The 25,052-nt window shown below is 42.8% G+C and overlaps 1 protein-coding gene across 1 annotated transcript in view; it reads right to left on the reverse strand.

The window, feature by feature from the left end:
• Window positions 1-25,052, reverse strand: part of LOC8024319 (putative acyl-CoA synthetase YngI) — an 85,819-nt gene that overhangs the window by 45,560 nt on the left and 15,207 nt on the right. Inside the window, exons 2-6 of the mRNA XM_040214673.1 lie at window positions 16,156-16,352; window positions 10,201-10,329; window positions 10,050-10,103; window positions 4,730-4,848; window positions 4,583-4,630 (exon numbers count right to left, since the gene is read on the reverse strand). Of these exons, the coding sequence (XP_040070607.1) occupies window positions 4,583-4,630; window positions 4,730-4,848; window positions 10,050-10,103; window positions 10,201-10,329; window positions 16,156-16,352 (547 nt within the window). The remainder of the gene's footprint in view (window positions 1-4,582; window positions 4,631-4,729; window positions 4,849-10,049; window positions 10,104-10,200; window positions 10,330-16,155; window positions 16,353-25,052) is intronic.

Below are 25,052 nucleotides of genomic sequence, written 5' to 3' on the forward strand. Positions count from 1 at the left end.
GAATAGCGTAAAAGCTAGTGATCTCATTTCCGTCAGAAACACTGGTGCGCTTCCGCTATCTATCGGGTCATCTTGGAACACTTTGAGCATCTGCATGAGAAGCCTGGACGCTCTCACAACATTTGCGCGAAAAATAACTAGGCATTGCCTATGAGAACGAGCAGCCTACAGCACTGTGAAAATTATTCAAAGCCCATGGAGAACGAATGGTGCCCTAACATTATAAAAAATATATACGCAGGTGGTAAGTGTTGCCTTACTACCCTTTTCTTATCATAAGCCGTTTCAAGAGAACACAATGTACTACAGGACGCTCAAACGCACATGCGCGAAATAACCGCTCAAAGTCACATTCGTGAACCTGCTGCAGGGAGGCATCGGCAGTTATTTAGTGCTGTTAGGTTGTTACTTTAGATGGCGCGCGCTTATATTCATCCAGTCACGCCTTATTTATACGGCACCGTCCGGGCCCCCTTGCTTCTTCCCTTTGTCCGTGTGTCACGAAGTAAACGCTGCCCAAATGCCACAACTCCCTATCGTCGGTTCGCCCGGAACGTGACGAAGCTCATGCAGACGCTGCTTGCAAGTTTAGGTCGCCACCTTATCTGGCGGGCAGCCTTGGTTCACCTCATGACGCTGCTGGGCCGGAGGGCTTCAGATGACACTGACGCGGTAAGAGGTTTGCTACGAACTAGACAAGCTTCATTCTAATTGAACAAGCCAGTTTCGGCTAGGCTCATTATTTCTCACACTGCCTTCGCACAAGCGCCAATATATCTTTCTTGAACGTGAGGGCGTTCCAATAGCCAGGAAACAGCAACCTTACGGGGGTGCTCCTGGTATTGGCGGAGTAGCGCAGCTTGACTGCAGAAATCAGACCACAGCGAGGTGGCCTGCTCCAACAATATAAAGCCGCCGCTAGAGAGAGTCAATAGCATTGTGGTCGGGAGTAATGCCTTGAGGCACGCCATGAAGTGCCCCAAGCCGTGCACATCCGTGTTACTCTAGGGCTATAGGTATATTTGGTGTTTCTTTTTTTTGCGTGTTTGCATGCAAATCTTCTTGACGATTTTTGCTTTATTTTACATACATAATTTGCTTTTCTGACATTTGTACCCTTCTTTTGTCGATGTTTATTGTATGCCACCCCTTATGTAATACCCCCTATGGGGGTCGTTAAGGTATATAAATAAATAAATAAACTCCGTTTTCTACTACATCAAAGCTGTTTATGGCAAGGGTTCTAATGTTTTTTCATGTGCGTCAACAAAGCCTCGCAACGCCCTCTTTCTGTCGTCCTTCCAAGCACTTGCGTGCCTATTTTCCTTCGCTCTCCCGGGGTGGTGGTCCCATCGCAGGTGTCTACTTTCCGACGGGCGGCGGTCCCGTCGCGTGTCTAGTTTTTTCCGCCTTCTCGGGGCAGCGATAGCTCGTACCTTTGTTGAGAATTCTGTGTCACGTCCGTGTCGCGTACTTAACAGCTTCGCTGGTCATCCACCTTCACAAATTGGAATGACTCATCATTTTTAAATTATGCCCATGCCAACATTACGATCTGATGAAGCCAATCAAAACGCGCCAAAAGTGTATCGTCATGGCGCTCGTTCTCTCTTTGCGTTTTTTTATACCGGATGAACCTGGTATGCACGGGTAATGCTGCGTGACCCTCCGCTCTTTGTTCATGATTGGCTTAGGAATTCGTAGCGAAAACTGAAAAACTACGAGAGCCATGACGAAACACTTTCGGATCTCATTGATTCGCTCATCATCTCGTAGTGCTGGCTGCGGTTGTATACTTAAAGTGAAGCTGAGTATAAGCATCGTGTTTGCATAACATACAATGTAGGCTCCGTTAAAATCTAGGCTCCATGCGCTTCCGCTTGCTTCGAGATGTAGCCTTTCCCCAGAGGTCATTAACACGAAGCAGGGATCGGCAAAATACATGCAAATATGTATCGAAATACAGATACAAAATGCTTCGTCAAAATGTATCTAATTACGAATCTAATTACATTTACAAAAAAGCATTTAAGTACAAGATACAAATACAACCAAATGTATTTGATTTCCTATAAATACCTTTCCAAATACATTCCTCAAAATTTGCGTGTGTGAGTTCAATGCACCTGCAACGAGTTTCTGGGCATCTCATTTTAACTTTGCATCGCAAACTCGGGAGTTAGTGTGCGAGGCTCTAGCAACGTAATAGGCATATAATCACAAAAAAAATGTAATCAGCTTGGACGTAATAAGCGAAAAAAGTACAGAGCTTCAAGCAGCTTTTTTTGTCGATTACATTTTGGTATACACGTTTGAAAATCCGGCTCTGTCCAGAGCAGGAAGAAAACTACGTTCTGCACCGAATGCAGTTTCTCTCAATCAAGCACAAGCGTTTAGTGACCTTGTGATTACGGTGCTAGTCCAGGGCAAGAATAGTGACGTTAAATCGACGTTCACAGGCACACTGGCTAACTAAGTGCCTGTGACAACTTGTGATGCTTTCCAGCCTGATTTCCATGCATATTTTGCCTGGAACATTCTAAATGCGCGGGTCGTCCAGATTTTCGTAACTGGTGCGAGTTGCAACAATAAAAATTCACTAGCTAGTATATTGAGGTATTTAGCGCACAAGGTAGAGAGGAGAAGGAGAGGACAGAAAAGAGCGCTACTCACAGCTACATTTACTGACAAGAATGGAAGAGAAAGAAAAAAAACACAAATAATCCGCCGCGGACTCGTGCATCTACCACAGCCCCGTGAATGATAGCGGTTAGTTCAATCAGGCTCGTGTGGGCCCTTCATTCTTTGTTCAAGGAATTCCCTTTCCTTGTTTGATAGCGTTACGGATTCAACGCTAATACAGTTCCTGTCCTCACGAAGGATGTAGAAGGCCTCCAATACCTCGCGGGTCAATTTGTCTTTGTTCTTCCCCAAGATGTTGGTCTCACAGAATAATGTTCTGCACGTGCATTCCCTGCAACGGGGATGAAGATTTTCGCCCACTGTAGCCTTTAAGGAGTAGTCATGCTCCCGGAGTCGGTCGTCGAGGGATCTGCCCGTTTGGCCTATGTAGCTCTTGCCACACGAGCTAGTGCTGCGCGTCTTCGTCGCTAGTGCTGCGCGTCTTGGTCGTCTCGCTTCTTTGTTGGTCTATGCCAAAATGTAATCGACAAAAAAAAGCTGCTTGAAGCTCTGTACCTTTTTCACATATTACGTCCAAGCTTATTACATTTTTGGGGGGGATTATATTTCTATTGCGCTACTAGAGCCTCCCACACTAACTCCCGAGTGTGCGATGCAAAATTAAAATGAGATACCCTGAAACCCGTTGCAGGTGCCCTAAAGTCGCTGGCGCAAATTTTGAGAAATGTATTTGGAAAAGTATTTGGAGGAGACCGAATACATTTGGTTGCATTTGTATCTTGTACTTAAATGCTTTTTTGGAAATGTAATTAAATTTGTGATTAAATACATTTTTGACGAAGTATTTTGTATTGGTATTTCGATACATGTTTGCATGTATTTTGCCCATCCCTGTTAAATACTCACGTCAAATACATTACCCAATTTGCAATTAAATACATATGCAAAATAACAAAATATTTGAAATTCGTATTTCAAATACTTGTATTTGAGATACTGCCCAGCAATGACACGAAGCTAGTGCACGTTAACGTAAGCAAACAGAATCGTTGAATATGGTTGGAGCAGCCACAAAGTTGTTCTTGTTATATGAAAGCGTCATATGGCTTGAAAAACCCCGGTTCCCTAAGAATGCGGGAGGCGAGAGTGACATAGATCTACCAAAGAAAACAACCTAGTATTTTGCTTTAATATGATTGGGTGGCCTCACTATAAAACATGCTTATTTTATGAGGCTTTCAAAATACTGCTCTCTCTCTCTCTCTAGAGTCAGCTGTCGGGGTTCAGTTTATGTGACTGACTTGTTTCCCGATGACACCCATATGCGTTTCTGAATGTGGGTGGCCGGAGCGCCATGCGTGACTACTTGTAGAAAGCTTCTGTCGGCGCGTATATATTTGGATTGCTTTAGATGGGTCTTCTGTTCGGCTCAGAATGAGCTAAAAGATCATTGAGTTTTACCATAAAGTTTTCACCTTCTAATACTGATGTCTGCGCTGATGCGTGTTAACCCTACACTCGGTGACAGGTGAAGAGTTCAGGGAAAGGTTCTCCGCGCTGTTTTCACTTACATACATGATTCGCCATTCATGATAGTTTAACAGTGTTATGTTAGGCCATCGAAGATTACAAAAACCAAGGCAATCGAGTATAAAAAAGAATTTGTCTAGTAAAAAACTTTTTAGTTTTTTTCTTCTTTTTGAATGAACTATTTAGGTTTGGAGCAGCGTTCATCATTTATGGAGCGATAAACGCTTCTTTAATCATCGCGCTTTGGACAAACCTTTGTAGCTGAGTATAATCTTTGTACTTAATTCATGTCCGAGCATCGGATGGTACCTTTATCCAATTAGAATAAACGACTAGAAACATCAGAGCATATCACACTGCAAAACAGTCATGACACACAGACACATACCCGTCATGTTAGGTTACTTACGGTTTCCGAGTGTCGCCTATGGTGATGAGGTGTTTCAAAAACGGTAGCCTGGAAGGAGGCGGTGATAGTTACGGCGCTCAAAGACAGCCATCTTTGAGGTTCCACGTAAATATTGAACTAATATATATCGAATTATCAAATCGTCACCTTTTGCTGTTCAGCTCTCCCGGAGACGAATTCTCTAGTTCCGGTGCAATTTGAAGCAGCATCTGGTAGTAATCTTTAGTAGTAAATTTGTCCCCAATGATCAGAGCCGGACACTCTGCCTGAAATTAATGGGCTTTCTTTTACATAAAGATGACACCAAGCGACGGAGACTGGAAATGGGAAGGGCGTCCTGAAAGTGTATTGCGCTGGCTCAGTTGCGTCATCTGGGACTCATCTGAGTCGCTGAGGAAGCAGGAGAGGTTGCCCCACTTCCTCCCGACGCTGACAATGGTTGAAGGCTTTGTTCCTGCGTAAGGCTTCCGCATGCTCAAAGTTATTTTTGAAAAAAAGATCCACCGGGACTGAATTGGTAACCTGCTTTCTGTTATGGCCAAGTAGGAGTAAACAAAAATGCTGGCATAGCAAAAGCTTGCTAAGAAAGTAGACGAAAAAAACAAAAACTGAATTGTAGACATCGGTACCCATGGTCATCTTTTTGTTAAAATATACATTGGGCAACTGCGTTCGAACACATAATACTACCCGATTAAATATTGCCAAACTGAAGTTCTCATTGGCTAGAAAAACGAGCACTCGTAGCATAAAGTTTAGGGTACCATGAAGCTCATGTTGCAGTTATGAGCTTATTGTCTGAGATATCAAACTAATGTACGACTACGACAAGAACCAGCTTCGCATGCACCGTTGCGCTATTAGCCAATTACCCTGCAGCCGGGGAACTATCGTGGACGAAGAATGGCGCCGCACCGGTCGTGTTTGAGACTACGCCCGCTAGGGGCGCTGTGTCGAGGATACATGCCGAATAGATGATGGCAAAAAACGATTTGACACGAGAGGCATCCAAGCACAGTGGAATGACAAACTCATACTCTGCATATCACCACCTCACTGGACAGCTCCTGTTGTCCTGCCCATTTCCATTCGGGTAAACATTGTTTCAGCCTGTGCACCAGTGTTGCGGAATGGGCACCCCCATTCCGTTCCAATTCCATTCCGGGGAATTAGAGTTTTCGATAATTCAATTCCTTTCAACTCCTCGGAATGGGGACACTGGGCCCATTCCCACTCCTGGAATGGCTGAATTGTTCCATTCCATTCCTTTAATTCCTAAACGTAAAAATTGGCACTTGCCACCTACATTGTGTTGCCGCCATAAGCAGCATAAAGCGGACAATATCAAATGCAGAGACAATTGCAAAAAAAATGCTAAATTCCTAAAAAAAGTACTCATTTTACTAAGCCGACCGCTGGTGGCACAAAGTGTTTATTTACAATGTACTGCAAACATCGAAAAAGCCCCTTGATATGTCGATGTTTGTTTAAGAAATCGGTCTCGTGACCACGTGACTCGCAACAAACAGCAACACTTAAATCCACTCATTTTCTTTTCTTTTTTTTTTACTTTTTGCACTTGACTTTTAGGATATACGCGGCCAGCGTGTTTGTTTGATAAGACCATAAAAATATCTAGTTCGTGCGTGGTGCAGGAATAAGCTATATTACTGTATTCTTCAAATACAGCAACACGGCTAGTACACTGCAGGAAGCGACTCCATGCACAGCGGCACGAACACATCCTCTGACAAAATGCGACCTCTGCGGCGCAGCACGAGGCACCGTATAAAAGATGTCACGAAACCTGTTTTAAAACGCATAAGATCACGCTTGCTTTACGAATCTCGATATTTGTTATCATATTCAATTCAATTTTTGGCTGGTTCGCCTGCCCTTCTCCACCCTTCGCATACTCATTTTCCTGTTTCCTCTTCAGATGGCGAATAAAGTTCGATGATACACGTCGACTGCACCGTGTATAGTTTCGTATCGTTGCACAACTTTCAGCGTGCAGCTTGTTTACTTTATTCGCGACTAATGTCGAAAAATGTCTTCCACGATGCCATGACTCGATCTGTATTTAACTTGTCTTCTCGTCCGAACTGTGATGTTCCTCTTCGCGCTGATCGAGTGGCGGGTTCAGGTAGCAGACGGTACCAACCGAATCATTATTCTACCTCGGTGTCGGTTGTTCGCGTTGTGGCGACGGGTCGGGCAGTCAGCGTTGACAAAGCTCTTCACATCAAGATACAATAACGGGGTAATACCGCACCATTCGAATTGACATTCCCCGTGTTTCCTAAACAACACCGTCCAACTGACTTCTCACCGCCTCAAACAGGGTCCAGGACAAGGAGCACGAATGCAGACCGGACAGCCGAGACGCACGGAAGCCAAAACATCAGTGGCAGTTAGCACACAGCACTCCTTCTCAGTTGCCCTCACAGCAACGGTCGCACCTCGTCTGGAGCGGGACGATCTTTCTGCAGGTCTAGTCAGTTCGGTCACACCAAGAGCGGTGACTATAGTCTACTTCACCTTACGATGGACCTCAACAGACAGCACGAGAGTTATCGAAACCAATCCAGTGCCTTCTGAATGTCGCGTGACCCTGCAGTCCCGCTCACGGTGCTGGATTGCCTAGGGTGACTTGTAGCGTCCGCAGCGGTCCATCGCAAGGTAAAACGAAGCATGCAGAGACTAAAGTCAAAGGAAATCATCGAGAATCCGCTGGCTTGCTTGTAACCCCAACCCACTAAAAGATATTAAAAAAAACAAGCATCGGAACAAAGACCAAGTAAAAGGCGGACTTAGACTACAAATGCAGTATAAAAAAGCACTTCCAAGGAGTGCGCGCGAATGAACGTGGAAGGCAGCAGGACCGGCAGGACTGGCTGCCTGCTAAACAACGCTCCTCGAACTATAAGAAAACAATACCTGATCATCTTTCGGCGGCGCCCGATTCAACGAGTTATCGGAGCTCTGCGAGTTATGAGTCGCTTCCGCTCCCAGATCTTAGACTGTGCGCGCGCGTGCATTCTACAAACCGTCGCAGCATCAACAAAAAAAGCATGACAAGAAGGACGATGAGGAGTCGTGCATGGCGGTTTCTTTCTTTGCCGCTCCCATTTCTTTTGCTTGGCGCTTGGTTTCTTGTTTCGCTCTCGTGTAACGCCATCGAAGCCAGACGCCTGCGCGTCCGTGAAAGGCGCCACGTTACCCCCCTTTCCCCCTTTGCTCTTTCGCTTGACGCTCGTTTTCTGAATTGCATATGTTTTTATAAGTCTGTTGGGGTTCCACGCGGGCTAGCAGTTTCCCGTTCATTTTATTTCTGAGCAACTGACTCGCTGACTGGCCCAATTAAGCTGACTGTAAACACACAAAAAAAAAAAGAAAAAAAGAAAAAAAGAACCGTGCCCATTCCATTCGCATTCCATTCCGAGCAAAAGACACCTATTTACATTCCCATTTCATTCCCCTACACTTTGCCGCCATTCCATTCCCATTCCATTCCGGGGTCGTGAAAATGCGGAATGATTCCGGAATCATACCAACTCCGGAGTGGCAACTCCGCAACACTGCTGTGCACATAATGGTAATTTATTGTTACATTTAGGATGACCCTTCATCGAAATTATGCAGAAATACGTAAATTACCCTCCATGCTATTCGCCTATTTGTCACACCTTGTATAATAATATTTATAAGTTTCGTGTTAAGGTTGGAACTTGAACTGCATGTTGATTCTGTTGTTTTTTTGTTCAGCGCAAATGTCAATGCAGGAACTCGTGGCTTTGTCAAGCTGCCCTTGCTAGAACTTTTTTTCCGTACGCCTCCAGAATTTTGTAGTGAGCACCTAATTCGAAAAAACACTAAAAAAATAGTACATCTTGTCCAGCCGAAGGTGCTTGTTGGCAGGGAGGTCAACGTGAAAGTATTTTGTTACTGCACTTCCGGGGCGCAGAAAACTATCAAAACAGGCCATTATTATGATCACACTCGGCTCCATAAATCGATGGCGTGACTTGGGAAAGTAGCAACGTCAAACATATTAAATAAATCGTTACCCACCGCATTCAATCAGTATGACGTATACCTGACGTTACCGCCAGCTGCGAAAGACAGCTGCCACGTTTGCCGAAGCATCGCGCGATCTAGCGTTACTTTGAAACAAGTCCAAGAATGACGTCACCAGCCATATAAGGACAAGAGAGTACAACGCTCTCGAACGGCTTATTCCTTAATACCAGGCAAAGCCGGTACGGCCTGACCATGCCAGCGACCGGTGCAAGGCTAACCTACACAATGTTTAATCCCTACGAGAAACCGCCACCCTGGCGAACTGGCAGTGGCGGTATCACATGGTGAAATCCTGACAAGCCAATAGAATCAAGATCCAAATCCACTACACACTCCCCTAATCTCGATCATTCTGAAAATTCCGGAAAATGTATGTGTGCGTCAGGCGTTCAATGCATCTGCAACCCCCTGAAGCTCTCCGTAATTGAACACACAAAATCATAAAGCACGCATAATCAACTGATGACGCATTCTGTGGTCCCCGAGTTGATCAGAATGAGACATGCTTTCTTTACTCACGCTGAATTCCACATACGAACGCGCAAGCGCTCGCATTGGTCGGTTACGGCGACTGGCTGCTCGGCGCATTTACGGCGACGCTCCGCATTTTTGGTGAAAGCGTACCTTGCTATGCAGGAGATCGGCTGTACTTGTGTTTTCCAATAAATTAATCCAACATTTTTAGGGTTTCCTCTCCGGTTACGCAATTTATTGCCTGCTATGGCAAATTGCGATGTCATACGCACGCTGCACTATCTGTGTCTGTGCCACGATGCGCCTCACGAGGTCCTAAGATATCTATGTGGGGCGACCTGCGCTGAGTTATTGGCAAGCCACCTGCTGCTACAGGAGGATCTTGTGATCTTGGGCTTCGGATCAAAAGGTCCGGCTTCCATTGCCGCTCAGCAGGTCATAATTTTTTTCTAATTAATCGAGGATTGAATAAGACACAATTATTCCACACTACAGTTCGCCCTGTATTTTTATGCATAGCCTGATTGGGCTATGTGTGATTTCTATTGAGTTGACTTGCGTAAAAAGCTTTCTTTACTGCCCTCAAGACTAACGCTTTTCGTGTGAATTCTGTCTCTTAATTACGTTCTGTGTTCAAACCCATTGTCAATCGAGCGAAAAAAGAGCACAGCTTTCACCCTCCCCCATTTATGCCAGCATAATTGTACCAAGATTAGCTGATAGGCATGTGGTGCCGTATTTCTACACAACGCCCTACTTTACGGTTCCATAAAATTGATCAGAAAAGTTATGAAAATATATTTACGTTCGCATTTACGTGGCTGCTTTGTACTACATTGGTTTCGCCAATCCAGGTTGTCGCGGTAAACAAGTATGAAAACAAAATGTTTTTGATTATAAGATAACTTACCATATTCAGGCAAAACTCAAGTTCAGTAACCGAACAAGTTAAGTTGATGCCAACCTGGACAAAAAAAGAAAAAAACGGGAGCCAGGATTACTAACGACGGCCTGCCTCTATGCGGCAAGCATATGTAGCGTAATAACTCAGTCGCATTCACCATAACAAGTCCCGCCTTGGGTGCTGCATAAAGAAGCTGTGCCCCTTCGTAGAGCCTTGGAGCGAGTATGGCAACCCTGGAACCCACAGGAAGTTTGAGAGACACCAAGCCTGCAGCTAGTTGGTCAACCTATAAGAAACGAATCCGGACACAGTTTTTAATTTTTTTTTTTTTTTTAGAAGCGACGCTATAAAGGCAAGTGACTTTAATACTAATACCCTTAAAGTTCGCGAGACCCTACTTTTCGCAGAATTCACGAATTGTTATATTTACGAACTTTATACATGGTGCAAAAATACACCTAAAAACATGGACGAAGAAAGAAGCACAAAGGACATGGCGAAACTTGCAAATGAACTTTGTCGCAGAAAACACATAAAAGAAGAATAAAACCGCACATGCGCAAAGATGATGGGCTTTCATTAACCCCTGGAAAGCCTGCCGTCGCTGTTGAGTGACCGATAAAAGCCTGCTCCTAATTGGATAAGGCGACAGAAGGAGCACGAATACACAGATTTGTGCCATGGGACCTTATCATGAATGCCTCGTGTACCTCGCGTTCCAATTTCGTTTTGAATTTTCCCATAATCTTGGTATTAGTGAACTTGGCCTGACACTCAGACCTATCACAATATATAGCCAAGTGGCCAGACGGGGATTGCCTCGTGGCGGGGGAGTGTTCTCTCTTTCTATCATTAATGCACCTTTCCGTCTGGCCAACATGAACGCTGCCGCAAGACAGGGTAACCTCGTAAGTGACCCTAAGGCACATTGCCGAAACTTGGTGGCACGACGCTTGCAGCCCTCCCCCTCCGCATCGCGTGACACACCTGCATTATTTATTCTTCGGCAAAGCTTAGAAAGCTTGTTTGGGGCAGAAAAAACTACAGGAATGCGAAACTTCTTCGCCATCTTTTTGAGATTGTGAGTCCTTATGCACATAACGCAGGAAAACAGGTCTAACTTCAGGCCTTGCCCTCTCAGCCTCCTTTCCCCCAACAAGCCTCTTCAGCTTCTTTACCATCCCTTCAGCAACATCGCATAAGACCCGGGAAAGGAAGTCCAAATCCTGCAATAGCTGCAACTAAAAAGTACAACTCATTTTGTGAGGGCAAGATATTTTCAAAAAGGCAGCCGGACAACTAGTGGCAATACCCTCCTTTACTAGCTTCGAATGGGCCGAGTCAAATGAAAGTAGCTTTTGCTTTGATCTTGGCTCATACGCCCAACACACATGGTCACTTTTAGACAAAAAGCCCAAGTCCAAAAACTGCAGGTGCTTACGGTTTCATGCGTAAAACGTAAGCCTTCCGCACAACTCTTAAAAACCAGAAGCACAACAGAGACCATATTATATTCGTTAGCCTCTACAGGATCTCTGTTTAAAACTAAAAAATCGTCAACGTACCTAAAAATCTTGAGCCTCTAATTCTTTGCCACCAACTTCTCTATTGCCCTATCATATGAAGCGTGATAAATATCACACAGTACCGGCGCCACCGTCGATCCAATGCACGACCTTTAGTCTGCGCGAATATTTCCATTTCCTGTACAAGCGAATTACAGCCTTCATAATTCGCAAAATTTAATGGTCTCGGCTAGAAAGAAGTCCGCTGCTCAATTCGCGAAAAATCAGGGCCTCGAAAATTAAGTGTTTTATAGTATAAAACAACGTGTTTCGATTTGAATGCACTCTGAATATATTTATTTTGGATTTACTTAATTACAAAATTTTATTGTGCATTATTAAGAATTATATAAATTAAACACTGCGTAGAAGGAACACTTTTTTAATAAAACAGGAGAGCCCATAATGAGAAACAAAATGACAAAATGTCATCGGCGACAAAGTTCCGTTTTTGTTAATGTGCTTGTCGATCCTTATAGCTAGGGCTCAGTGTTTTCGGAGCTTATTTTTTGTGAAATTTGGCGAGTGTTTTTTGGAGCTTGTTTTTTAGAAAAAATTCGGTGTTTATTGCAGTTTATTTCTTCGTAAATCCCCAATTCTCCAAATTCGGAAATCAATTCCGCAGTGTTTCCTATTAAGAATTATAAATAATAACCGGATGCAAACTTATGCCAGATAAAATATAAAACGCGCTTGTATCAATTAAGATCTCTTCAGTTGAAATTGGCGTTGGTGTCATTGGCAATACCAATTTGTCCCACGACAAAACTCCCACACAAGTGTGGTTCGATAAACGTCGATACCTTCAAATCAATAAACTGCCGGAGGTAGCCGCAAGGAAGCTTGTAGTCATCCCATTAACTTATCCCGCGGTCGCGCGAGGTGGAGTGGTTAAGGATGTAATAGCGAAGTTTCAACTGCCCCTCTTCCCTATTTTATACACTCTTTATGGTCCATAGCATTCACTGTTACCGACAGAAACATACTCTCTCCTTTCTTTAAATCCCAAATCCCATGGCCCAAACAGGAAACCAAAAGAGTGACTTTTGTCGTGACACGAATGGTACGATGACCTGTTTCCCTGAACCAAACTTGACGAGACAAGCCGTAAGACCCCCTTTAGATTACGCTCCGAGGCTTGAAAGATAATTCTGGCCTCACTTTCCCAGGACCATTGATCCTGCGCTGGTCAAATGAAAAAAAAATTTTTTTTTTTTTTTGCTTGGGGGGGGGGGGGGGGGGGGGGGGACGGGTAGCATGGGTACATAAGAATTCGGAGTGTATCGGATAAATTCAATTTACAAAAAATTTTACCTGTGGTGTTTTTCGGGGTTTTCTCGGATTTATCCGAAAACACGGAGCCCTACTTATAGCTTTAAACAAAATAAAAACGGTAATAACAATAACAAGATCAGTGAATAGTCTGAATAATAAAACCTTCAAGGTACCTCGTTTAGTTTCAGAATCACCAGATTTGATCCAATGTCTGCATTTCCTTTATACATAGTTGGAAACGAAAACACTTCGTCGAATGTTTAAAGGAGGGAAGCAAATTTAATTTGAATTTATGTTCAACTTAGTGTAGGGGCTGTATATCCCTACCACAGATTTTCAGTTACCTCGGCAATATGAGCGAGATTAGCGCTGAATGAATTCCAGTCTTCAGAGAACACAATTGTGCTCTAAAATGCGTCTGATGTAAAAATAGCGTTCGTTGTTGCCTCGCAATCTTTATTAATGGTCGTCTGAGTGAAGTAAAAAGAACGTAACCATGTTAAACGCCTTTGCCACTTCCTTCTCTTTTCGATTATTCTATATTAAGGTGCACTAGAAATGAACTCCCATATACTAATACTTTTTGAAATTGAGTTATTCTGAAGTACACCAATTTTTTGCGAATGAAAGCTGCCCCTGGCTTTGGTATATTCCGAAGGCGCTCTGAATTCCCAGCGTGCAAAGGTCATCTACGACGTCATGGTGGCATCCCGTTTTCCCTGTGTCGCGTGACCTCATGATCTAGCGCGACGTCAAAGCTCAACATGACATAACGTGACCATCATGAAATCTTGTGGCAGTATTACCGTACGCAACGCGACCTAGTGACATTAGGTAAGGTCAGGTGAAGTCGGTTTCACATAACGTCACGTTCTAAAGTAACGGTACGGTATCACGTCGGTGGCATCCCTCCCACGTCATGGTATAAAAACACGTCACGGTCTCCCGTAATGTTACGTCCCTTGACGGTACGGCGCCACATCATTGTATCACCTGATTTTATGGTGTCGCGTCAAGGAACTGCGTCAAGGGGGTCATGGTATCATACGACGTCACAGTCACATCAAGTCACGTTTTCGCGTGACATCATAACTGCACGTCACATCACGGTGCCATGTGGCGTCATAGCGTCCCGTAATGTCTTGGTGGAATCTCATAGCGTCTGTCACGTCAGTGTTATGTGGCGCCATGCTGTAATGCGATGTCACAGCAGCACGTAAAAAACGACAATCTGGCAGTGCACTCTCTTGGGGCTCCCGGATGACATTCTTATCATACGCGGATTCACACCCTGCTGCACGGGTGGTAACTTAATGATTCACCGAGCTTTGAGCATGCTTAAAATCGTTTCAAAATGACAGATTTAGTGGTTTTGTGTGGCGGTCAGCAAGCTTATAATTAGAACTACATATTCATTTGCAATATTTCAAGAGGTAGTGAACTCAATTGTGTTTTCGATTATTAAGACGATGAGCCCCTCATATATGTCCCCCTGGCCATCGCATATCGATTGCACACACCTCAGCAATGCGCCTCTAAATGTGGTCATTTTCAATTAATTTGTTCGCATAAAAATCAAACACTATGTATAGCTAAATATGGGTTCCTTTCAACCTTTCTTGGTAGATAAAATATTACGAGGTATTTATTTGCAATGTCCATACTTCTGTTACGGCTAGCTCCTACCTATCCATGGCTCGCTGACGTTCCAGTTGGAAGGCTCCTTCACGCTCCTATGAGGATATAGCTATCTAACAATGCATCCAACTAATAATTTATTGGGATTGGTAACCAATGGTGCACAATACGCACAATCACATACGGATATGTTCCTCTCATTCCCATGTTAGTCCTGGAACCAGTGCAAGCACAAACGTGAAATCCACGTGATGTTCTTTCGGGTGTTGTTGTGACCGTTGCGGTGCCCCATATACGGGATCGGGTTGCTAAAGTTGCTGAGGTAAATTCTGTCATATGCAACGGATGTGTGATGGAACTTGGTGATTTTTGTTTCTTAACGAACAGCGCTCTACATTCGAAATCAGCAGAGTTATTTTTTCCCCTCATTTAAAGGGGAATTATGACGTCACGACACTTAATTTTCTGACTGCAGGCAATACGATAATGTCTCGAACACAATGCCGTCACATGAAACTGTGACGCCACAAGACACCATGACATCACGCAATAAGGTGCCCTCTTGCCTTGAGACCAGCCCGAGCAAAATAGATTCGCGAAAGATTTCCATATTACGCAATTGCTTTGAGACCTGCTTTTAGGCTAGCAGTTATTCCGTATTTACAATCCTCTCCTATCATCAGGAAGGCTCTTAATCTTCACGAGGCTGCTGTGGTCGTTTGACCCCTTTAAAACTACCCCATATCGGCTATTTTACAGATTGCACCGGGCGAAATGATGTGGTGTGCGGGGAAACACCAAGCTGCATGCGGAACTGGAGTGTTTTTCCAAATTTTTATACATGTAAAAACGTATCTAGAGTAGGCGGGAAATCGTCTCGACATGTTTGCCATAAGGCATGTTTTTTTGTTTTTTTTTTCAAGCGGCACTTTGGAGCACTCTGTAATCCATTGTCAATCACCCGAATGAAATCCTGCTTTATTGTTTTATGAATTTTCTGACGACACAATTAAAATTATGCTATTTGATTAAACGCTTGCATCTAGTCCCATCGAAGTGTCTGTGAGCCCGAAATCCTGATATTAAAATCGGAAATTTTTATTTTATGGGAAAATATGGCAGGGTGTGTATGGCATTAATTTTGCTGCTTGGGGGATCGGGTGGCCATTCTCATGGGATACCGTCTCTAACAAATTCTTTTTGTGCTTCAATTTGTTGCGCTCATTTTCATGTTGCCTTCGAAATAAAACTCAGTTCATTGTTTGCGCTTATTGTTTCTATTTTTAGCATCATGCTTCTGATTTTTCCAATGCGTCAGCCACCGTAACGTTACTTTATTGCTATTGTTCTTGAATATTACTTCTCCCTTCTAAAAAAATGCCGGCGCTTTCTTGCAACAAATTCGAGGTATGCACCAACATGTCGCCAGTTTTGAAAACCCGCATTCTGGAGCTCAGCTCGAAGTACCAGAATGAGGTTATTCATGGCGGCTCTTACTAGGTGTACAATTGCCGTTGTGATAGTTAACGACGACACTAGGGATATTTTTGTCTCTTTGGCAAGAACATGGTAATTAATATTTATTTCCGAGGAATGAGTCTCAAGAAAAGTACCTGATCTGAATATAAGCTTACGTCTTTTCCGTATTCCGTGTATGTCTTGCTGATGTTCTGGTGAGTGTATACCATCGCTGTGGTATCCCCGAAGACGTCGGTGGCTCTGTCAATGACGTCTCCAACAGTCCAGGTCAGAAGCGGCTCCTTTCCGGGCTTGTGGAAGTAGCTGAGTTTGGAGACATCCCTGTCTCGGCATGCAGAGAAAAATATTTTCTCTTCACACAAGTGCACGAAAAGATATTGATATTTGTGCAATGTTGAAAAACAAAAGTTGCTCCAACTAATTTTTCTTTGTTGTTTTAGTTCTCCAAATATTCAATATGTGTTATTACTGCTTTCTGGCTGCACAATAAGTGTATTCTCTTTTGGGGCTAAAGGGCTTGAGATAAATAATTAAAATATAAGCAGGGCCGCCTAAAAACATAATATATTTGATATTCCTGCTATCAAAACATTCCGTCAGGTACCAGCGTAGGATCGGCGAAACTCTCCAGAAATATGCTCAGTGCGACGCTTCTAATGAGTAGTAAAATCAAACCCACGTTTACAAATAAAAAAAATACCGTATTGATAATTACAGAACTCACTAAAGTGTCTTAATAAATCGCGGAATTGTATAGTTTGCGTATTTATGTTAATGTTACACCTCTTTACGGCCCAATGACAGGATCGTTTCTTTTCTTTTTTTTAAGAATTCTTTTGATTTTCCGTGATATTCGTTTCAGAGTTTTCCACACAATTCGGCTAACTACACATAAAAAAAAAGATCACTGAAAGAGCCCTGTCTAATGTGACGCAAATGACCGAGCATTAAATTACGTATGCCAAAGGGGCGGATCTGACAGCAGTTCATTGCTCCTGTTGCACAAACATTTCTTCGCCAGCCGAGAGAAAGACAGGGAGCGTCAAGTAAGTCTACAATGCTGTAAACTGACTATCGATCAATTCCATAAACAAGCGGAGGCCGAGAAACCTGAACATCAATGATTTCATAATTTCCTGAGAACTGGATCATGTGCACTGAATGCCTTCTAAGTTCCGAGAAAAGGGTCAATTGAGAGGCCGCAAAGTCGATAGATCTAGCAGCACACATTTCAATTGGAAGTATGAAACATAAAGATTCTTACGTTTTCTCCTGTGCTTCACTACGAAGGCGAACCAAGCCGTCAACTGGAACGGCTAAACCATCTAAGGTGACCGCTGTCCCTCGTAAGAAGCGTCGTTTGACACTTTTTGTAACTAGGCTAGATCCGGATACGAGCGTGGACGATGTTCTAGCACTTATCGAACCTCTTGTAGCGGGGAGGCAGGTCCTGTGTTCAAAAATGTTTACACGATATGACACATACTCTTCGTTCCACATCTCGGGTGACGAGTCAGTTTTCGACGCAATTAACAAATCCGAGGTGTGGCCTGGAGGTAACATTTTCCATCAGTTCTTTGGCCGACTGGACAAGTCTTGTGTTCATACTGATGACGGAGTAGAAACCGCTCATGACGCACAAACTTAGCGTGTTTTACCAAAAAATACGAGGCCTGAGGACTAAGGCCGACGAGTTTTTGTACAATTCAACTAATTTAACTCATGATATTATATGAATTTCCGAAACCTGGCTTTGTGATGGTATATCAGTCTCTAATTACTTCAACTCCAGCTACATGATCTATCGAATGGATAGAGACTACTTGTCTACGGGGCAAACGATGGGAGGGGCGTGTTAATTGCAACTAAAGTTTCCGTGGCATCGCATAGGCAGTTTGATCTCGAAACTTATTCAGAATGTGTTTGGATCGAGATTAAGGCAAGTGACGGATTTAATTAGCTGATAGGAACGTACTATTTTTCCCCGTTATCTGATGAAACCACTTTCATTGAACATTTTGAATCTCTTGGAAAGGAAATTGATTTTGAAAAGTTTAGTTTTCAGATACAGGGAGATTTTAATTTTCCGGGTGTAGAGTGGTTCTTGCGAGCTTTAAACAATATTATGTTAACAGCTAGAAAGGCCTTTTCTTTGTTGTCTTTTATTTACTTGAGTGGTCTAGAACAACTAAATTCAATACCGAATTGCGCAGGTAATATCTTAGATCTCGTTCTTTCAAATCTCCACATTCTAAGCTTAAGTATGGCTTCCGATCCTTTGGTACAAGTTGATAAGTTTCGTCCACCTTTAAGTGTCCAGTTATTTTTCTCCGTGGAAGTCGCGGATATCGTCAAAGCCATTGGCTTACTTTTTTTTAAAAAGGAGATTACCTTGGCTTGTATAAATATATTGAAACTTTCGACTGGTCTAACGTTCTCGCCATGTCTGATGTCGATCGTGCTACCGAGACTCCAACAACAATTGTAAAAGATGCCATCGACACTTTTGTACCCAATCCTTCAACAAAGCCATCCATATATCCTAATTTTTTTCCAGGGATTTAAAATGTTATTTGGTAAAGGAAGAACATTTCCACCGTCTTTATAAAAGAAATGCGGCTCTTTACATATGTACACCAAATTCAGTTTATATCGGGCCTTGGCGAAGAAACTGTTCAAGCGCGATAAACGTATGCATCTTGACACTGTAGAAAATAGCTTGTTTCGCAGCCCGAAGACTCTGGAAGTTAACGAAGCAACATACACGGGACGTTAGTCCTATCATCTGCTTACGTGCTTGTTCAGATAACGCCCCGAGTTATGCTTCATCACCTCATAAAGTTGCAGATATTTTCGTTGAATATTTTGCCTAATGTTTCTCTGACAATCAGCAATCAGTTCAACAGGAGGATAAGGAGCTGATTCGTCACGATTTTTTTACTTCCATAAGAGTGGACTCTCCTGATATTGCCGAGGCGATAAGAAAGTTAAAACCCAAGTTTTCTTCCGGCGTGGATGGTGTACCAGGCTTTGTTATCAAAGGTTGCGGTCAGTTGTTCATTCCTATTTTGAAACACATTTTTAATATGTCACTCAGATCAGGCGTTTTCCCTTCGCTCTGAAAAAAAATGTTGTTGTTCCTACCTTAAATGATGGTGGCGAATCTATAGTTGCGAACTACAGTCCAGTTTTCCTGCTTTGTGGTTTTTCCAAGGTTTTTGAGATTGTTGTGCATAGCAAATTGACTTTTTATTTCCGTCAAAACTTAACGCCCTGGCAGCGCGGTTTTTTAAGACGTAGGTCTGTGGAAACAAATTTGTGTACCTCTTTCAGATTACTGTGTGCCGTTTGTTTTAAATAGAGAACAAGTAGATGCAACATACTTTAATTTGTAAAAAGCCTTCGATAAAGTGAGTCACCTGTTGCTTTAGTCCAAGTTACATCTGTATGGTGTCTGTCCAGAATTGTGTAACTGGTTTAAGAGTTATTTGTCTTTTCGATCAAATAGTGTTCGGGTCGCTCACAGTTATTCCAAATAGTTTTTTTTCACAATCAGGCGTACGCCAAGGATGAATATTGGGTCCTCTACTGTTTACAATTTTTATAAATGATATTGCGTCTTGTGTAAAGAACGTTGAACTGCTTTTATTTACCGATGACATCAAGTTGTGCAAGAGTGTTCACTTTTTTTTTTTTAGATTGTGATCTGATACAACATGATGTGTCTTATATAGCACAGTAGTGTAAACAAAATCAGTTATTTCTTAATCTTTTAAAAACAAAAGTGATACCTTTGTGTAGATACCGTGCGATCACAAATAACACTTATCATCTTGAGTGTAATCCAATTGAACGAGTGTCAATTGTCAGGGATCTTGGGGTGTTCATTGACTGAGGATTAACTTTAAAAAGTCATGTATCTTTTTTTGTCAGCTCTCCAATGAAAGTTCTAGGAGTTATATCGCGTTTGACCAAGTATTTTAAAAAGCCCCATTGTTCAATACATCTTTTTCATTCCTTAGTGGTTTCAAGGCTTGAGTTTTCTTATGTGATTTCGAATTCAATATCTGTAACACAGGCTTTGATCATAGAACGTGTGCAAAAAAAATTTGTTTGAATTGTTTACGATAGATGGATTGGACGACGCGTGTATTATGACTATGAAGGCTTACTGACTAGATTTTCGCTGAAGCTTTTATCACACAAAAGAACAGTCCTTGACTTGGTATTCGTGCATAAGATCATTAATGGTGCCATTTATTCTTCACGGCCTATTAGTAAAATCGGTTTCCGTGTTCCTTTCCACGCGACGAGAGAGCTCACCTGTTTTGATATTTGCTCACCATGCCGTGCGTCACCTCTTCCTCGTTTACAGACATTATATAACAGCTGTATGCCAACTCAAGTTGACATCACCACACCCTTGCCTACATTTCGCTGTCAGTTGGACGAGCTTTTGGTTACTTCATAGCGCTTCAGTGTATATGCATATCTATTTCTGTTTTGATGAGTAGGATTTTTGTTTAAGAGTTTCTATTGTACGAGTTGGTGTACTTAAGAGAAGGCCGCTCGGCCGTTTTAGGGCACCCGAAAAATAAAGATTAATATTAATATTATTATTATTATTATTATTATTATCCAGAGCTGCTTTGGCACTGCCGGCGCGACATTTACACGCACTGCAATGATTCAGCCATCTGAAGCGTGTTCTGCCATGAGTTCTACTGATGGTATTACAAAATTATCAAGTTTGATATACATTTTGGTCTCTCTCACGTTCTCTCTCTCTCTCTTTCGTAAATCTGAAACAAGAAATGACTTTCTACATAATACTTGGCATCATATATTTAGCAATTAAATATTTCAACAAATATTTAATTAGTTCACTTCACGTTAGTTATGATGTGAGTAAACTCTGTCTTAATATATCAGTGTGAAGTAGAATCTTTTTGTGCGCTCTCGCCACTGCATTGAAAACAGAAATAGTGAGTATTTCTGCGCGCCCTAAATATATATATTTATTAACATTTTCATTACGTTATTTTCATGAAACCCGAAGGATGTTTCTAAGTTATTGTAAAGTTTCCAGGTCAAAATACCAAATTTCTTAATTTTTACATTTTTCGTCAAAATATAAACTTTCGAAATTATTTCGTCCGGTCCCGCCAAAACGGCCTAATTAAGGGCGATGTCGCGTCGTCCAACAACCGTTGTTTTTAACAGAAATTGACAATATCTTCAGTGTGTTTAGAGTAGACAATTGGATGATTATTTACGATAATCTTTGTATTTCTCAGTTGGTGTAAATATTGATTTAAGCAGAATCGTGTCATATGTTCTCAGTTTCGGGACGGGACAATTTAGAAAACGAAATCATTGAGCAAAGCAAAGTTTAGTAGCGATTTCTCTTGCCTAGGGCTAGCAAGCGTAAGTACCACGCATTACATAAATAGGAAAATCCGGGGTAGTTTTCGTGACGTGCAGCTCTGTGAGAGCCTTTATTTGAAGGGTCGCAAAATCTCCATTTGCATCCAGCCTGTCTTTCATTGTCAGCGGTGTCGATTTGACTGCCCTTTTTTATTTGTGTATAACCGATGTAAGTAGGCTACTAAAGATGCACATAACATGTAAACTCTTCGGAATGAAAACAGTGCTTTTGCAATTTGTAGTGGCCGTTGAGAACAAGCAACATATAAGCTTAGGCGTACTTTATTTGGTGTCAGAATGGTGGCACCGAGAGACCACTATTTGCGTTGCACACTCCGCACTCTTTTAGAACTAAAGATTGTATCCAATAACAAACATTGCAGTGAACTTCTCAATATTTGGTGCCGGAAGTAGCATGAATATTTGTTACCGTGAAGCTGACTGCATGCCGATTGTTTCCATACCAACAAAAAAATTTAGTGATGTTTATATTAGCTCAGAACAAATTTAGCGTTAGAGGTCGAAATGATATATTGAAGGTACACTACAGTTTTTTGTTTTGTTTCATTCAACTTGACTTTGTAGTTGTACTTTTCAGTGCGAGTCGGCAAATAAATACACTTATTATTAAATAACAAGGCTGACACTTAAACATCTGTTGATAAAATCGACGCGGAATATCTTTGCTTTCAAGTCAACTGCATGCCCTGCCTTCTTGGAGAAATTTGAACAATAAAAAACTACACATTTTAAAGATTCCGAGAGTTATGTTTATAGCTCGTTTCGGATATGTTACGGGCTACATTCGACAGCCACCTGAAATCTTTTCGATGTAGGAAAAGCTGCACTGCAACTTTTGTTTCGAAAACAGCGAACAATGTTTTCGCCTCGCCTGCCTCTGCGCAGGGACGTGTCCCTCATCTGCAGTCGTCTCCCTCGTAGGGAGCGCGTCGCCTTTCCCCATCAGTTTACTACCAAGATCACTCGATTGACCCGACCACCTAGTTCTTTTTCGTCTGGCGCGGATTCTACGTCCCGCCGTGCTGCGGAGTCCAAACATGGTCCGCAGTGTGCAACCATACCAATGGCACCAACTCGAGAATTTGCAAAAAAAATCACTCCGCGGCAGGTCGGAACGATGTGTGTGTGTGTGTGTGTGTAAGCGTTGTGAACAGAGATTGGGGGGGGGGGGGAGCCAATTGTGTTTGCGCAAAGGGGTCAGGACCGCTCGGCTTTTGACTCTCTCGGAGAGGCGGCTTGCGCTAGGCCTCTCCTACGGAGAGGCGGCCGAGGAGACAATTTCCCGCTCAGCGTGGAACGCCACTCCCTCGGAGCACCGCCACTCCGTTGAGAGCTCCTAAAGTCAACACCGCACTTAGGACCAAGCACAGGCGCAACATGCCACTGATACGCGAGGAACAATTTTCGTTAGAACGTAAATGACTAAAAAGTCGTTCAAAAATTGGCAGACCAAGACGAAAAAAAAAACAAAAAACGGTATGTCTTAAATTATCCACATATTTATTATTATATCACGAAATGTCTATTCCGGATAAAAGTTTAAAATTTAAACCGCTCTGCAGAATACAGAAAAACTCGAGCCTGCAATGACGATGTTTCTCGTTTCTACACTGCAAGACCGAACGGCTACTTGGCACTGAATTCAGTGTCAACACAAGCGCTACAGATGTATCGCGACAAAGGTTATTGCCACCAAAAATTAAAACGGTAATGTTAGTTCGCACGCACTAGATTGTGTATTCGCGACATTTGACTTCTAGAACGAAAAAATTGCACACAAATAAGCGTCACCGTAAATTTCGCAAATCGCTGATAGCATCAATCGATCTATTTGTTGTTGTTGTTTTCTTTCTTTTTTGGGAGGGTCGTGTACATGTCACGGAAAGGGTGCCATTTGTTGAACCATGTAATTAGAAATGCCACAAATATGCAAAGATTTCAAAATCTCAAGTTTAAGCACTGAAATCTAACAGTGTACCCATGATGTTAAATTTTGTGTAAAAATAAATATATATCTATATACATATATATATATACATATATATCCATTTATTTTGTTTTGTGAACATCGTGCGCAAAATGTAGTCGCGGTGCATTCTGCCTTTTAAACTATAATGTGGGTTACACGGCATAAATAATACGATCGTAATACTTTCTGTTTTTTGGTCACTTTCGTGCTCGGCAGTTTATTTCGAGCACCAAAAGCACCCTACTATCCTTCATGCAGCCCTCCTGCTTACTCGGTGTTGACGGCAGCGTAGACTCACTGCGTGCTTTAGGGCAATTGTCTCCGGTTAGGGTCTCCTGACTATACAGTCCGCAAACAGGTGATAAGGCCTTATCACCTGTTTGCGGACTGTTTGCGGACTGCGGACTAGGCAACGGCACCTGCCTGAAGGCCGAGGCCACGCATATACCATACAACGCACAATCTACGTTTGGACGAACTTACAGGAGGATACAAGAAACAAATCCTCTCGCTGTGTTCAGTGTTAAGCTGCCCGTGACGATTAGCCTTTTGTCAGCGCACAAACGTTCTTACTTTGAAGGAGCGCCTGCTTTGATACTCCTCTTTTTCTCTCTCTTTCTTCAAGCTGAAAGCATGGTAGAAGGTGTCAGCTCGCCGGATCAATCAACCGTCTGCATTTTATCACTTGACTCCGCTCTGTGCACTCGGATAACACCAGGTGTGTGATAAGGAGGAAAAGTGACGGATGGCACAGCAGCGCTTCCCGATCACGAAATGGTTTCTTGCTGACCTATTCTTGTATGTTGTGCGAAGAGGTTCCCTGATATATCGTCCGCGAGAACGTATTGAAAGTGTTCCAGAGCTACCAGTGTTCGAAAAGACCTACGCGCATACCGGAAACAAGCGATTTTCTTCAAATAAGTTTAGGAAATTCTTCTTTTGCGTTTAGTGTTCGGTTCAGGAAACGACGGCTCGCGACACATTGTTCTGGATCTTCACGGAGCCCTCTTTTCTCATTGTTTTGTATGAGTGGTTCTTTTGCATTGCCCGTTCATAAGGGAAAATGAACAAATCGTCTCGGAACAAATGGTCCCGGCATAATTGGTCCCAAAATAAATGGTCCCGGAACTAACGGCCCCAAGTACAAACAATGAAAAAATGGTACCAGATAAATATCGTCTATATAGCTTCTCCGTTTTCAGATAAATTTGATAAAATCAGATAACACACGCCGAATTTCGAGGCTGCAGGTTGCAATAACTCAATAGTTTTTTATTACATTTTTCGATGCATCTAATGCACCTGATGCACCTATAAAAGCATCGGGCTCCGCTCGTTATGTGTGCTACCACCACGCGTCATGGCGAGATGGGAGTAATTCGAGTTTCATGGCTTGAACAGTATGACTAGGGGGAGAGGCACTCACTTGATCGCATGACGTCTTAGCGAACGCCCACGGTTCACCGTATGACACTTTAGTGAATAGTCGACCGCCGCGAAGCTGCGTTTTCGTAATGAGCCGCCACAGACTGTCGCCGCGAGGCTGCTTAAGCGCGGGCAGGGAGGGGGGGGGGGGGGGTTTAAACGCGCTTCAGTTATTCGCTAAAACGTCGATTCGCTGAAAAGAAGCTTTTT

The sequence above is a fragment of the Ixodes scapularis genome, unplaced genomic scaffold, assembly GCF_016920785.2.
Source record: "Ixodes scapularis isolate PalLabHiFi unplaced genomic scaffold, ASM1692078v2 PGA_scaffold4__175_contigs__length_147842914, whole genome shotgun sequence".
NCBI lineage: Eukaryota > Metazoa > Arthropoda > Arachnida > Ixodida > Ixodidae > Ixodes > Ixodes scapularis.